Source organism: Aythya marila, assembly GCF_965140915.1.
Source record: "Aythya marila genome assembly, chromosome: Z".
Classification (NCBI taxonomy): domain Eukaryota; kingdom Metazoa; phylum Chordata; class Aves; order Anseriformes; family Anatidae; genus Aythya; species Aythya marila.
The window spans coordinates 76,007,324-76,023,908 of record NC_139080.1 but is presented as its reverse complement, the minus strand read 5'-3'; the positions used below and the strand labels follow the sequence as shown (position 1 = coordinate 76,023,908).

The 16,585-nt window shown below is 39.0% G+C and overlaps 1 protein-coding gene across 1 annotated transcript in view; it reads right to left on the bottom strand.

Moving 5' to 3' along the window:
* Nucleotides 1-16,190, bottom strand: part of PLPPR1 (phospholipid phosphatase related 1) — a gene marked incomplete at its 5' end in the record, with an annotated part of 69,550 nt that extends 53,360 nt beyond the window's left edge. The window contains one exon of the mRNA XM_082782635.1: nt 16,128-16,190. Within this exon, the coding sequence (XP_082638761.1) occupies nt 16,128-16,190 (63 nt within the window). The remainder of the gene's footprint in view (nt 1-16,127) is intronic.
* Nucleotides 16,191-16,585: the final 395 nt, after the last annotated feature.

Here is a 16,585-nt window from a genome sequence, read left to right as displayed (position 1 = left end):
CATTACTGCCTTGCATGTCCAGAGAAGTATGTGCCCGGGGAGGGAGACCTTACAGAAGAGCCAGAGTAACTATGTACGGTTAGGAAGAGCAGCTCTTTGGAGATCCCATCCTCCTGGCTTCCTCACACTGAGAACCCTCTCCAAATTTGCCTTCTCCTCAGATATTTTTCCCCATGCTTTCATCTCTTTTGTTCTGGAAATGCAGAAGGGCCCCCTGTTCATCTCTATTCATCAATCTGCCTGTTAGGAGACAATCTCAAGTGCAGACTGATCCTGTGAGGTCCTAAACATGTACCCCTTTGGGCAATGCAAATTTGAATAGAAAGAAAACCTAGCTCCAAAGCAAATCAGCACATATCCCCACTTCTATCTTTTAGTGAACACTGCAGGTAGAGCAGAAAGCTGAGGAGCTGAGAGGTTTTGAGGAGCAGCAATAACTTCTGCTTAGTTCTTAGAGAGAATAGAATTAATGTTCCACTGTATTTCACAGCCCAGAAAATCTGAAGGTAAATGTAAAGCCTCAGGGTTTGGCCTATTTCTACTGCCTTTGAAAGAAATGGTCATGCTAACTTTGATTTCAAAAGGTGTTAACAGCAGACCTTTTTCTCTGACAGTTCTATTAATCATAGAAGTGTTGCGGGCCAGTGTTTTTGGTTTCAAAATTTCCCAGAAGTGAACATATATGCAGTGACAAGAGTTGTCTTTCCGCAGATGGGGCTTTCCCTCCAACACACTGGTGGCCACTACATTAGCCACCTTGGGACGATACCAAAAAGGAACACATTTTACTGCTTTTCTCTAGGAACCAAGCTACGATGCACTGGCAGGAAGATTATGACAGGCATGCAGTTCTCTACATTCCTTGTCCTCAGACTGCTTACTCCTGCCTGCCTGGACTGTTCCTTTCCTTCATAAATGAGGCTCTGGTAGTTTCATCAATTACAACAAATGACAGTTTTAAATTCTGTGCCCTGCTGTCAAGTTCTTCATTTATTATTATTAACTACTTCTTGCAGCAGTCTAATATTCTCTCTCCTTTCTTTCCTACAGCAGCATGGCGCTCTGACATTTTAAGCATCTACTTAATCCCCCTTCTTTCCCATATACATAAAAAATACTTTATCACATTTTTAAATGACTAATACTTCAATATTCCTGTTCTGCTACCTGCTGAGGAAAAGAAGAAAGGGAAAGGCTGAGTAATTGTGTTTCTGAGACAGCAGCCCTACAGATGACTGAATTTATTTATTACTAAAATATGTTTTAAAATATTGCACCAGTGTAATGGAGATGTAGCTTGATAAATGTTTAGCTCTATGAGAAAACTGATTTCTTTACCTTTCAAAAATTCTGTTGATAGTGCAAGGCCATTAAAGAAAGGCTTATAAAGAAGGGAAGGAGTAAGTATTCGACTAGGAGCTACTGAAATGCATGTGACAAACCTGAGAGTCATGTCTCAAACAAAAGCAGAAATCACAATTAAAACTTCATATGTAGATGCTGGGATCCTAACACTAGCCTAAGGAATCACTGTAGGAAAGTGTCTCTGTCTCAGTTTTCCCAGCTTTAAAACTGAAATACAGCTATAACTGAAATATAACCCAGCTGTCACAGCATTTATTTCAGCACCAAGGAGACCAAGCAAATGAGAGAATGAGTACATGGGGCCACCACCAGCTACAAACAAGTCTGGATGAGATGCCAGGCAGTGGTCTGTAGTTCAGATAATTGCTGTGGTTGACAAGCACAGGATCCATCCAATCCTTCTCAGTCCCTTTCCTCCTTACTGGCAGTATGGAGAAGACCACTGACTGAGCTCCCATGTCCTACAACACTGCACCAGGAGCCATGTAATACAAATCATGCTTCTTATTCTCCAGTCAACCCTGGCAATATCATCAGTGTCTGGGTGGAAGAGCAGCATGGAGTCTGAGGACAGGAAAAGCCTTTAGACATTGTCCTGCCCCTGAGCCCCTAGCAAGCAGCCAACTTCCCCTGTCAGCAGTCAGGTTGGCAGTCCTTCATTCCCCAGGAGCAGGGATTCTCCTCCTACCACCACTCTCACCTTGTCCTCTTGCAACTTGGTTCAGGTTCAGCTGTCTGGTGTGATTCAGTGGGAAACCTAAACCTAATCCACAGTTGCATGTCTGCAGCCATGAACTTGAGTAATTTTATGGGTTTTATGTCAGGTAATATGCTGGCCCAAAAAAGTGAATCATAAAAACCCAGGGTCTCCAATTTCATCCTAAGTGAGCAAGTGGCACAACACGGGATCTATTAGAAGAGTGAATACACCAAATTAGAAAAGACAAGAAAAAACTCAGTCGCAAACAATCAGTGTCTTTTCGTACAAGATTTCTGACGTGCTGTATTTAGTCATCTTGTGTTCCAATATCCTCATGCTGGACTGCTGTGCCTAGTAAAGTCACCAAGTCCCCCTGTATCATGGCAGGCTGGAATTTGTCATTCCAAAACTGTCTGCAGAAGATGGAAAATCAAATTTAGCTTTACTCTAACAACATTGACCTTATCACCTTCTTAGTTGCCAGTTCTGTTGCCTATTTCTTCCACGTATAAAGGTTTTCCCTGTAAGTTGACAACCTGGGAGGTGATTGGAGCACTGAATCTTTGTCATTAATGGAACAGCTCTCATTAAAATTCATAGAACATGCCTGTGCTTCCAGATTGATGTTATTAAATAGAGCAATGCAGGTTTACAGTAGTTAGACATTGATGAATGCAGCAGTTGCTGCCAAAAGAAACTGTCTGCTGATACCAAGAGTGCAGCATGCTTAGATCAATCAGAAAAAATGAATGGAGACAATGTTTTAAATTAAGTAGGAAAATATCAAAGACACTTTACTTCACATAAATGGACACAGTCTTATTAATATGTATACTGAATTATAAAATCCATTTTATTTGCTTCCAACATTTCTCCAGCTGATTGGGAAACTTTAAAAACAAAAACCAACCAAACAAAAAACATGCAAACAAAAAATTACCTTATCACTTTGAATGGCATTTGCTGCCTCCAAATCATTTTTCGTCTGAGCCAACCACTTAGTACCACTTTTAATCACAATTTATAATCTGATAGTAACGGTAATAAATAATCTGATAGTAGTGGTAATAAAAATAGCATAAAAAGTAGTGGTAATAAAAGTAGTGGTAATAAAAATAGTATAAAAAAATTAACAGTGACCGCTTCTATTTTCAGAACCTGTAATCATCTTGCTAGAGAATTGTGAATGCAGGGGATGGAAGAAGGGAAAACTTGGGTTTTGAAAACTTGCATAAAATCATGAGGTTCTGGTGCTCACTCATGTCTCTTTCTCTTAAAGATCCCATTCTCTTTTCAGCTGTTAGCCCTGTCAAAATAAGTAGAAATATTCACTGCTATTTGCAATGGCCATTTATCATGAAGAAGATTGGGTTTACTCCAAGAATAGTCAGTCTGTTTGAACCTGAATTTAACAGTACTTATGTTCCTCTAGAGTCTCTTTTAACAAGTCTCCACATGAAAGAATGGCATGCCTTTATCTTCTTCAGAGTCTTTCTAAACCAGGGCAGACAGAGCATTAAGATGTACATTTGCTGTTTGTAAGAATATGAGCAGTAGATAGTACGGAGAGTAGTCTGATGGAGACTACTTGGAGATGCAGAGGTTAGGAAGAAGCTGCACATTGCCACCACAGCTCATTGATTTACAAAGCAGACTGATGCAGTAAGGCTTGAAATAGGAGGTTTTATCTTCTGTTAGCGACTACAGTATGCAATTTGGGTAAGCAAATCAACAGATTGACTGTCAATAAACAGTGGTCATTTTCATATCAGGCATGTAAATACCTAGAACAAGTCATTGCACTAAAAGTGGCTGTGCAGACAAAACTGTTTTGCACAACAATTGCACATACCTCTAAAATTCAGGACATTTTTTTAAATGGTTCATTCTTTTACTGCTTTCCTTTGCTCGTCCTCCATGTGCTGCATCCTACCTTTTCTTTTCACTGCCACTGGGCCTCTATTCTTTTTCCTTCACATCAGGTTACATCACTGTATTAGAAAGAACATTAGGACCTTTTTTTTTTTTTTTTTTTTCCCTGTGAGGATCGCCAAAACCCAAACAGGTCGCCTAGTAAGGTAATAGGAAAGATCAACTGGACAAGGTCCAGAGTAACTTAACCAGCTGCTACTCCTCTGAACCATGCTGTGAATAGGGACCTCCAGAACTCTCTTCCAACCTGAATTTTCCTGTGAGTCTACGACCTTTCTTTTAACCCTCAGAAGTGTATACTCAGGTCTCTGACCCACCTGGTTGAGCCTGGCTGCCTTCCTTATACAAATTACATCAACTTTGAGTACTTTCTTCCAAGTCCCTTGATGCTTTTTTCCTTTCATCTCTACTTAAAGATTTTGCAGTAAGAACGAAAAGACTGAAACTCATGATGAACCAGTTCTGGTATGAATTCATATGAGGCCAATGCTGTACAAAGTGCTCCTGTTCCCACAATTAGTCAGCTTGAGAGTTTCAATGTTTCCCACCCTTTTAAAAGAACTGGAATGATTTTTGATTTGTCTGGTTTAAGTGGGCTCATAAAGATCACTGATGACTACTGATTTAACTGGCTCCAAGTCAAACATTAGCAGAATCATAAAACTAATAAAAGTGTAATCTGCTACACAGTCTCTTTGAAAGGTTAATTCACTCCATCATAACTGGAGTTTCATAGCAGGCTACCTAACAAGAAACTTGATTATATTTATGAGCTACATTTACATTTATTTATTTTTTTGCCATTGTTTTGTTAGAAGTGCAGTATTTGTTATAGACAATAAATCAAACAGAAATCTGAACAACAGTTCTACTAGGAAGGACAGAACATCACAATACTCTGATAAGATTTTAAATCTCACTAAATAAAAATAGTATTAAATCCATAACACTCTACTGATGCACAAAATACTCACTCAATGAATTTCTCATTTTAATAAGTTGTGTAAGAAGTATCAATGTATTATTACGCCAGAAAGCAGCTTCCAGGTAGGTAAAGTCCACACTCCAGAAGTAAGCTGCTAAGTGGTGATGAACAATGGATTATTGACTTTTAGTATAGACATGCAGATTTTAATGTCAGATCTGGGAGAAGAAAATGCAGGAATAATTCAGTTAATACATGACCAAATTTAGACATCTTTTAAATTATTGAATTTACCCTATGAAAGTCAAGGACAAAACTGATAGCAACTCCAGTAATAATTTCACTATTATTTCCAAACTGTAATCTGATTGCAGTATGCCTTTGGTAGCCCCTGTCAATAATTACTGTAAATCGTAAAGAGTCATTAATTGCTACGGAATTAGGAAAAGTTAATAAAAGATTCAAACTTATTTTAAATTCATTAGAGCCTATCCTCCCAAGTGTCCCATTACATGGGTTCTCCATTCATCAGCTCATGTGACTAGGTTGGATAGGGCAACAAGAGAAGGAGGCATATACCAGGGTTTTGTGGTGTGCGTAAAGATTTTGAGCCTGGCTTCCAGCACCTCCACCACCTCTTTGCACCAGCCCCAGCCACCAACACGGCTGCTACTGGCCTGCCACCTGATGGGGTGCAGAGGGGCTCCCAGCAGCAATAGTGGAAGCAAACACGCACAGACTGTGCTGCAAGGCTACTAGAGATCACAGACAGCCATGGGTCTTTAGGCAGGTCTGGTGTGATGCTGATGTTAATCCCACTGAGTACTATAAACACATCATCTGAAAGTAAGACTTACAGACCATTATGAACAACCACTTGGTTTCTTGGACTATGTAACAACTCTGTAACAATCGACTAACTGCTTAGTAAAGTATTGATTAATCATTTATCTAACAGTCCTGTCTAAAAATCTATCCGCAATAGAAATCTGTTCCATTAAATCATTCTGCTTCAAGATGAAGATGAGTTTTCTTTCCTGACATTTAAGTTAGATCTGGAGTGCTAAAGGAAGAGCTAATACAATTTATCATTGTACATTTATACCAAAATCACAGATATCCAAAATTTTACCAAGTCTGAAATTGTTAAATTAATCACAAGTATTAATCTAGGCATGGCATCAAGCTAAAAGAAAATTTGTTAAGACCTATGAACTCTAAGCCTGTAGGTCGGCCTCTAATCACTGCTGTAAGCAAACATCATCATGAGTAATGATTTCACGAGTAATGATATAATGTGTGTTAGATTTCAGCACCCATTTAGCATCATTTGCACAACACGTAACAAATTCCTGAGCACCGACTCCCAGTAATACCACTCTTACAGATTTCCTACAAATACATCTGCATATGAAAGATTTTTGTACAGTCTCTTGAATAGCTCCGTGCTGTTCACAGCTGGGAACAAATATAGAGCCAATGCAAAATTACCTATGAGAGAGAGTATATGTCCAGGCTTCAGCAAGTTATCTGAGAACTAGTTGTACTACAGCTTTACTGGAAGCTTTACTTCTTTTGTGAGTGTTATTTGCATGCTGGCAAACAGATTATCCCTTTGTGATTGGAAAGGAGAAGATAGCACACTTTACCAGAAGGTACCACATCTTGGGGAAATTTCATGTTGGTGCCACATCTTAAGTTTGTAAAACTAAATACAAGACTTAGCAGGCTTATTCTTGAAACAGTTATTTAAACAGTTATTTAAACTCTGTTGGAATGTCTAAAGAACTGAAAATGCCAATAATTTTTAAAAGCTAAATTGTTTGTACTCATCTTTTGCTTTAAGACTGGTCTTGCTGACTTCCTTCCCTGTAACACTGCTAAACAAGACAAAACAAAACTCTCCTTTCTGACGTCTGAAGTGGCTGGTCAAGAGACACAAGTGAATTTCTTTGCCAGCCTGGTGAAATTGGACATGATGGTTAAAAAGATCTATTTCACTTTTGAAAAGTCTCCTGATGTCAAAACCATTCCCAGAAACTTTGAATGGGTTTCATATTGCAAAATATTCTTTAAGCATCTGTTTTACTCTGAGATTTCTCAGATCTTTCCTACTGACCTGTACTGGGAAGGCTGGATAGTGTTTAGGGTTACTTTCTGAGTCCCTATTCATTCCTTTGCACTCTTTTTAATGCTTCATCTAACATGCCAAGTAAGTATCATGCTACCAGTGATATCCCCCCAGATTAAAGAAAACAAATATGCTCAGAAATACAGATCATTCGAAACAGTGCAAGGTTGTTATGGCAGAGTCAATGATATGATATGTACTGCATCTACAATGGTTGCCAAATTTTCATACATCTGAGTAAAAAAATATTGTGTGCTTGGGAGAGAAAATATGAAAAATCCTCAGGTCTCTGGAGTATGTAGAAAAACATACAACAACAACAACAAATTCTGCTCTGCCATAATCTGCAACAAACATTATAATCTAAGCATATTTCTGAAAAAAAGGGAAAAAATCAGCATTAATTTTCAATGACAGTAACTCTTTGTCCCCACATGTTACATCTGCCCATGTTACACACTCTGCTCTATTTATTTTCATGTTGATATCTATTTTAACCTTAAAGTTTTCCAGTCATTACTAGAAATACCCTCTAACTTAGAATGCTTCAGCATTGGTTTGCAGAGGTCTGTACATGTAATACAGGAAACTGGATTTAATGAACCCTGGTTTTCTAACTCTTTTTCTCAAAAATTGTATACAAACTATTTTGATTAGTAGTTTTTCTACCACTAATCTCCCAACGCTGTGATTTTTAACTTACAAATTTGCAGTGTGTATCTCTATTTAAAAAGCAAAGCAAATTTAATCTCCCTAGCTTCTGCATGATTGAAAAATAATTCCTTCTCTTAGGAGTTATATAGACCAACATAGTATAAACTGAAGTGGTTCTCAAAAAACATTGGTGATTTTCAGGATGCAGTGAAACAGATAAAGCAGTGTGTCCACTACATTTTTTATCTATTAACGAATATATTTTTTAATCACCCATAAAGGGAAAGAATTTTTGGTATTTTTAATCTATTGCTTAAAAAGCACACCACATTAATTGGTGCAGACCCCAAGACATTACTCAGGCTGTCAAAGGAATTATTTGCAGTGGGAAATTTTCAGGATAAAGACACGGGGATATAAAATTGGGTTCACATGACTGTAAGCAACAATACAATCATTTTTTTCGTCTATGTTTTAAAGAAAAAAAGATGTAAAGCAGTTAATCCATCTTAGGTTGGCTCTTAAGACTAATTTTAAAATGTCCTCAAGAAGCTAAAGAGAATCAAATAGCAATCTGCTTTGTTTTTTTCCTGGGTGCCCATCTCAGCCATGAGTTTTCTGTCATAGAAGGTTTCATATTTTTTGCTTAATTGTGAAAGACCTGGAAGGAATATCTTTTCAGAAAATTAAATTTCATTTTGTAGCTAGCTAACATTAGATCTGCCTAGCAATTCAACAAAACTAATCCAACATTCAGTAGATACCTATTCACTGAGATTAAGCCAATTCTATGGATTCCAACATTATGGAGTTATCTTGTCGTCTGGAACAAAGAAGTATGTAGAAGAAAGTGAAAGAAAGTAGACAGTAAAGAATGACTGGCAAATGCAGAACATAAAGAGGCATTTAGGAAAAGCAGCAAAGAGAAATGGATATATATGCTGAGAGACTAAGAAAAGAAACAAGGAATCCCAAGAAACAGAAATGACTGAAGCATAGGGATTATTCAGAAACATCACCCTGCTCCAAGAGACGTGCCTCCAATTTCACACAGCATCTGTCACCACCAATTCACACAGCCATCTAACTAGAGAATTTAATGATGGGGAGTTTATACAACACCAGCACACGACACGTCCCTTAGGGTATTTTGTCCTCCCGGCATCCCAGCATAACAGACTACTATTTAACCCTTCTTGCAATGCACAGATGGAGAAACAAGGCACTTGGATTGAAATAGCAATGTGCAGGACCATGACAGACACCGATGGCAAGGGGACGCCTTGAACCAACATAGGTGAACCTCTGGAACATCTTTCCTGGCTGCCTCAGTAGGAAACAAGACCAAAAAGCCCCACATGGTGAGTAAATACAGTTGCTGATCATTGCAACTATTTGGAGTTAATTAAATTCCAGATACCTCTTTAGATGGCCATCAAACATCTGCTTGGATTTTTTTGGTGCTTTCTATGAGAACTGGACATTACCTTGCCAAAACTGAAAACTGTATTTCAACTATCCAAAACTGTGATCCTATGATCATATGTCCTTTAAGCACTATATATCATATCATTAATGCTATTATTTATTAAATATAAATCTGCATTAAAGATAAATTTTAACATAAAATCAGTAAGCTTTTCTTAGGGGAGGTTCAAATTTTATTTTTATTTTTAAAAAACACATTATATCTGATGCCTCTTACAAATGTTGCCTCAAGGACCACAGCACACAGAACAAGACTCTTCACAGTGCACTGGTAAATTCTGGCAGAACTTCTTTATCGTCCCCAAACACTCTGCTCAAAAATAGAGAGCACCAGCTGGTACACCCAAATGGGCAAAATTTTTTTGAGTTTTCAGAATACCTAAACAAAAAATTAGAATTAAAAAATGTGCCTCATATGTCATGACTGTTCTAATTTCAGTTATTTTTTTTATAGCTTCCAAATCCCTGATGTGATGCTGATGACAAACAGGAGTTCAAGAGGTACTTGTGTCACACAAATGATCTCAGTATTGAAGGCATTCTCCTGCTAAAGAGCAGTTCAGCTGTTGGCTTGACTACATGGAATAATGTCAGGAAAATGCAGAGAGGCAAAGAAAGAGAACATTTTTTTTCCCTCTATGCCTCTGTAAATTAAAACTCTTTTTTTTTTTTTTTTTTTTTTTTTTTTAATAAATTAAGTTAGAACTGGTATTTGAACATGATTCAATCTGTCCAAAAATAACATTAAAAAAAAAAAAAAGAAAAAAAAAGTAAAGGAAAATTTGCCCTACTGGCTGTGGAGACAAAGATCCTATGAGGCTGTAATACACTTACAGTTCAACTAAAAGTTTGCCTCAGAATACATATAAGACTAGAGCTTTGTATTTTGCAATATTTTTTCTTTTCTTTATGATGAGAGAGAGAGAGAGAGAAGGGATTTTTCTTACAAAATCTTCAGTTCTCTTCAATGCACCATATATTGAGTTGTCAAGAAGAAACAGTTTCTACGTTGTCTGTAAAAGTTTTCCTGAGGGCAGAACAATGGATTTAGCATGAAAAAGCAGGATCTTCAGATTAGAGTCCAATGTTTCAAGTTTTGATGGTTTTGATTATTTGAGTCTGCCCTAACCTACCTTGTCAATGTCAGGATTACAATAATCTACAGAAAAGCACAATGTGACACACACATCAGTCATATTAAAATCACTTGGTATTCTGTAACTCTTTGATCATTCTAAGACAATTTAAATAAATCTGGTGCTGCAAAATTGCTCTGTTTTCATGTGTGAAGACACACCTCTGATGCACCCTTTAGAAGTAAAGGGTAATTTAGAAAAGTAATCCTCATATAACTCCCACCCTAAAACAACTCAAGCCCTCAAACCACTGAGAGAAGGAAGAGGAAAAAGGAAGTAGAAAGTGCCACATCAGCAGAAATTCCTGAACAAATTTCTTCTTTTATTATCTTGAGAGCAATTATAATCACAGCCACTGGTGAATCACAAGAGCTGAGAAGGTCTTATTTAAAGAAAACAACAACTAGGTGCTGCTTGCTTATTACTTCTTTAAAAACTACCAGTCACACAGACAGAATGTCTGAAAAGTCTTTTGCATGCCTAGACACATAAAGTTGTGAGGATGCTGCTTACTCATGGTATCTAACTATATCCCTCCAATATCTACTAAGAGATACAATTGTCACACTGGATTACATTCCCCGTCTCTTATGATGACCATCAAATATGCTGTAGAAGTATAAAAAAGTCACTTTAACCTCACCAAATTCAAAGCCAGACTGTACTCAACTCTCCTATATCAACCTAGCATGAGTTTTGCCCTAGAAAGCTGACACCCAAAATGAGAAGGAAAAGAGAAGAACTAGAGAGCATGGAAAGCACTGCTAGATCAAGACCTCCTGGCAGCTCACCAACCAGCAGGAAGAGAACTGGGATTTGCCAAGCCCTGCACTTCTCCCACCTCAACACCTTTTCTCTCTGCTTACTCATGTAACTGCCTACATCCAAGGATAGCTTGGCTGTTCTGATGATGCATTCTCTGCCTGCAGAGAATCGGGGCACTGAAAACAAACCCATGATGTGATTTTACCTTTCTTCACCATCATCCACCTGTACCCAGGGGCACAAATGCCAGCTCTGAGCACCATGGAAGGCATGTAACAGCAATCTTTGGACCAAGCCCTGCAAGGTGGGGTTGTGAAATGATGAGACAGCTATGCTGAAGCATCATTAGAGATGTTTCTGACACAACTTTTTCACTCATGTTCCAGAGGGTGAAGGAGGGATGGTGAAGGAGGGAGGTTGCCAAAGAGCTTTGGCAACAAATGCCCCTGTAAATTAAATGCATGTGAAAAAAGTATAGTGTGTAGGAGATTATTTTTTCCTTGCTTTCTGGATGCTGCCTCTCCTACTTTCTTTTATACTTGTCTACAACTCTTAAGATCACTTCAGAGATTAGTTTTGGCCATCAATAAATCCTCAGATGAGCTGCTGTGCACTATTTGCACTTGCTAAAATAGATCCATGGCCTACAAACAGCTAAGAGCTCTCCAGCCTTTGCTGCATGCTCTGGGTCCATCATTGACCCCAAAGGGCTCTTGAAGCTACTGGAGTAGGGCACTGTGGAGTAGGGTACTTGTATTTAACAGCCTTCAGCAGCTACCAGCATCAGTCCTTGTGGAGCAGGTTCTCAGCAGTATGCACACCACTGAAAGCAGTGACTACCAGCTGAGGGATGAAATTGCTCCAATCTTGTTGCAGCATCTTACATGGGAGCCATGCCTGGATGAGGCCTTCCTGAAGTCTCCCTTCACTGCTTCTGGCTGCAAAAAATGCTCCAAAGGCAGGAGAGAGCATCAGTCTTTTTCACTTCCTAACCATTTGCTTCCACATTTAACAAAACATAGTATAGCAACTCATCATGGACATTTGGCAACAAATGTCAGACTGCAATGATACCTCTTACGGTACAATAAAGGACCATCTGGAAAACTGCATGCATTATTTGGGACAGGGACTCAGATCTGCTAAGTGGCTAAAAATTAGTTTAATGATTCTGTATTTAGCCTTTAAATCTATACTTAATGTGACATTGTGTTTCTAATTAGGGACTGAGAATGTTCATTTACCATTTCTGTCATTACAGATTAGACTTCACAAGCTATTATTAAAAAGTTCATATTTTGAATATAAAAAGGAATTTGTAGACTCAGACATGGACTGTAAATTCTTATAATGAGCCATTCATCTTCAGGTCAGGTTTTATAATAACTAACTGCTACAAGTTAGTTGGGAGTGAGAAAAATGGAAAGGAAAAAAATGGAAATTATGGAATGGCTTGGGTTGGAAGGGACCTTGAAGATCACCTAGTTCCAACACCAATTTGAATAAACACTAGAATAGTAAGTGTTGCATTTAAACAGGTTGAAGCCTAATTGTATTTAAAATGCCCAAACTGCTTGTGACACATTATTTCCACCTCTGCCACCACAATTTATTTAAAGGCACAATGCATATTGGGGAGTTAGCAAATATATACTAGCAGGGCATCTGACATGACAGCCAAGGCTCAGATAAGAAAATGCCACTCTTTTCTTAACAGCAAATATCTCAAAAATTTTAATTAAAGGAGCATGCTCTATGGAAGATGGTAGGGGAGGCGGCATATTCTGGGAAACAGGCCTGTAAAAATATTTCCTGGCCACCTCCTTTCTTACTGATGATCACCTAAGAGGTCACTGCCAGATTGTTTTAACCATGGAAAAATGTTATGAGGAAAGCAAGGAACATATTTTTAGCTGTCCTCCATGCACCTTTAGCCATAGGAGCCAAGCAATATGCAGCTTATCAATTCTCATGTTGGCTTCAAAGCAACAAAAATGGGGACTATCCTAGGTCAGGTAATACTGCACAGGGCTTTGTGTCTGGCATAGCCCCTCTCAAATGAATTCCTCAGTCCCAGGCATGTGGCAGAATGAAAAGTGCTCTCAGTGTGTTTTAAGATTTACAGGGGCTTTTCAGACAGAATGGCTACTATCAATCATCTCTGCATTCCCTGCAGGAAATTAGATTTCCTGTTGTTTAATGCTACAATGCCCGATAAAAGTCTATGAATGTGTAGTTCCAACAGTGCTACATTAAAAATCTATGCTGTGGACAAAAAGGCAGGGAAAACACATGTTTTCACCCAATATAGCAGAGAGAACATCTTTTTGGACACTACCTCTCTGATTCTGACTGATTTTTCATTTTAAATTACACTTTAATAACGAAGGCAAATATATGAAAGGACAAGTAAAGTATACTTGGAGGGTGAAGAAATCTTTTCCTCCTGTCAAATGATTTATTGTGTTCATGTCAGTCTTGTCTACAGGAAGGACAATTTATAGTTCTGTCACACACTGTCAGCTGGGCTCATCATTCTTACATTTAGAGGATTAAAAATCTTCAGAACAGCTTGCTTCAGGCAATAAATTTGAGAGATCTTATTTCTGGTGGTGTTCATTGTGTTTCTTCTGAGCTTATTGCTGTTTGTTCACCATTTTTAACCTTTCTTCCTCTAGCTGATGGGATGAACTAGTGACCCGTTTCTCAGTAAGAAGAGCCTTTCAGTTTCCTCAGGGAAGGGAGGCAGAGATTCCCCAGAAAGCTGGACATTATATCAATGACAAATCCTTGTGAAGCACTGAAAGGCTCAGCTGGTGTGACTGGTACTCCCTATTCCTGACCCCTGGCAGTAGGGTCAGCACAACCAGCAATAAGGCAAATATCCACAATATGTAAGCGGGCTGTCAGTGAACACCTCTGCCCGCTTCTCTCTTCCCCTCTCTGGCACCCACTGTGTGTGGGGACACCCACAGTCATAGTGATAAAGAGATCAAGACCCAAGTGCTGAGCCACTGAGAGGGTAGGGGGAGCACTGATTGGCAGGGTGGTTAAACCCATCAGTGTTATCAATACACAGGTGCTGGGTGACCAGAGGATGGTGATGCCCGTCCTGGAACAGGGAAGAGCAGTGGCACAGGGAGCACTGTCTGTAAAATCAAGCAGCTACAGACTGAGTGGGACTTAGACTGGAACTGCTGCTGGATGGCAAAACATGCGATTGCCCAGTGGCCAGGGACACCTCCACTGTTGTTTTCTTCCTCCAAGGAGTGAGTGAATGACTCACGTCTTTTCTGTAAAGCCTTAATCTAGGTTATGATCATATTGTGTGCTGTGATTCTATGACTCTAATATAACCCAATCTGCAGAGGGTCTATCTAAGTGTAACTGAAAAGACTGTGTAACTATCTTGACATATATATTTATTTATTTATTTATTTATTTATTTATTTTTGGTGCAATAATAAATCTGTAATTGTAACTGCAAAGCCATGGTCAGTCCTCATTCATCCAAGGATCCCTAAGGGTCCTATGTAGTGTCGGGTAACAGCCACTTTTCGCAACAGCAACTGTGACAGCTGCATCTGGCAATGCCAACCTTTACCACTCTTTGTTATGCTTTTCCTTCATCCTCATCTTCCAATCGGTCAGATTCCTCCTGTAAGTGAGGACTGACCACAACCCTTTCAGGTCAAAAAGAAAACCACTACTGACTTCAGACTAAACACCCATGGATCTTCTGACTGCTTTTGGGGCTAAGCTGGTAGTAGAGAAAGTAGAGAATATGTGTAAGGAAACTTTACCTCCTGTCTGAAGAAGATCCTACAAGAAGGGGACTCCAGGTAGGTAAGGGTTAGAGAGGTCCTGGATATCAGTGCATGTTTTTTCCATCTCCCTGAGGTAAGATCAGCATTCAGGAGCTCTGAAAAGCAGCCATTTTCAATGCCCATTGCACCTGCTGCAGCAGCACACAAGAACCTCTCCAAGATTTCAGCGGGAATGAAATAAGTCTTACAGGACATCCAGCATTACAGTTAGTCTATTGACTGTTCTCAGTGGTTCTCTTGTCAATAAGCATGAGTCACCCCATAATTAGGACCAAAAGGAGAGTATTACATCAAATCTATGTCAGAGAGGTAGTTCTATGGATAGGCAGTCACAAGCAGGTATGTCAATCTCTATCAAAATCTGGCAGAAGTTTTCACCTTCCCTGCAAACCCAGAGGTACACCCTTGCTGAGAAAGCCCTCACTGCCTTTTATATACCAGTTGAATATTTATTGGTTTCAATATTGATTTTGGGCAGTCTGATAGTGTTAGGGTAACGAAAAGAAACACAAAAAAGTCAATTCTACAGAGTAAAATAATGAGCTAATTTAAAAAGAAAACACTTACACCTAACAAAGATGTAGAGCCATATTCCATTGTGGAAACATTCACTCCTGTAACTTCATTGATCATCAATTCACAGACCTTGTGCTAGCTGGCTCCTTCATCAAACTTGAAGGATTATTTTGCCTCACCTACATTTTATGTTGCAGCTGAACTGAAAATGGAGCTGAGCATTTCTTCCTAAGCGTATGAACCATTAGACTGTGAGATCTGACATTTATCTAAATGTCTAGTCCTTGTGATACCTTAAGGTAGCAGGTCTGAAGAGAACAGGAGATTTGAGTAGTCACTTGCTGACCTACACCTGCGGCTATCTCCTTCTCCACCAAATACCACAGGAAAAGCCAGCAAATTGGATGGAGGCAAGTTGAAAACATGGCATCTACTTCAGACCTAACCTCATCTTCATCTACGTAAGATCATACCTATGTCATACCTATGTCATACAGGACAGTTTTCAGGGGGATTCGATGCTACTGAGCATGATGTTGGGTATTAAGGTTATCAAATAAGAAAGCATTCATCCTGACAAAAAATATGACCAACAAGCGACTCAACTTCTGCAGGGCAGAGCTTCCTTCTGTGTAGGCCTTTCTCTGCCCAATGGTTATTTTTTGAGTCAACTGAGTGCTGCACTCACCTCAACAAAGATGAAACAGGGGATGATGGAGTAACTTCTCTGGGTGTTGTTTCCTAAAGCCATTTCTCATCACACTTCTTGGGGAGGCACCGTTCAAAAATATATTATTCTGAAAAAGAAAAGATGAAGATATTTCAGTATGTTTTGTCTTTTTGCAAACTCCACATTTAACATAACAAGGTTCATAACATGGAGCACTGACACATCAGACCATAGATATAGACAAAACAGAGCACAAAGGTCTAACTTGTAGCAGTACAAAATAATGTGAGAAGGCATTCCCTCTGCAGCAAAAAAAGCAAGTAACAGACAGATCACAAATACATTACCAACAGAGCAAAGAGCAATAAGGGATACAACTGTTTTCCTGAATAACAATCCTCCTTCAAGCAAAGGCTTCTTCACCGGAACATATTGTAAAATACATTTCCAGCCTACTAACCTGCCTACAGTGTATT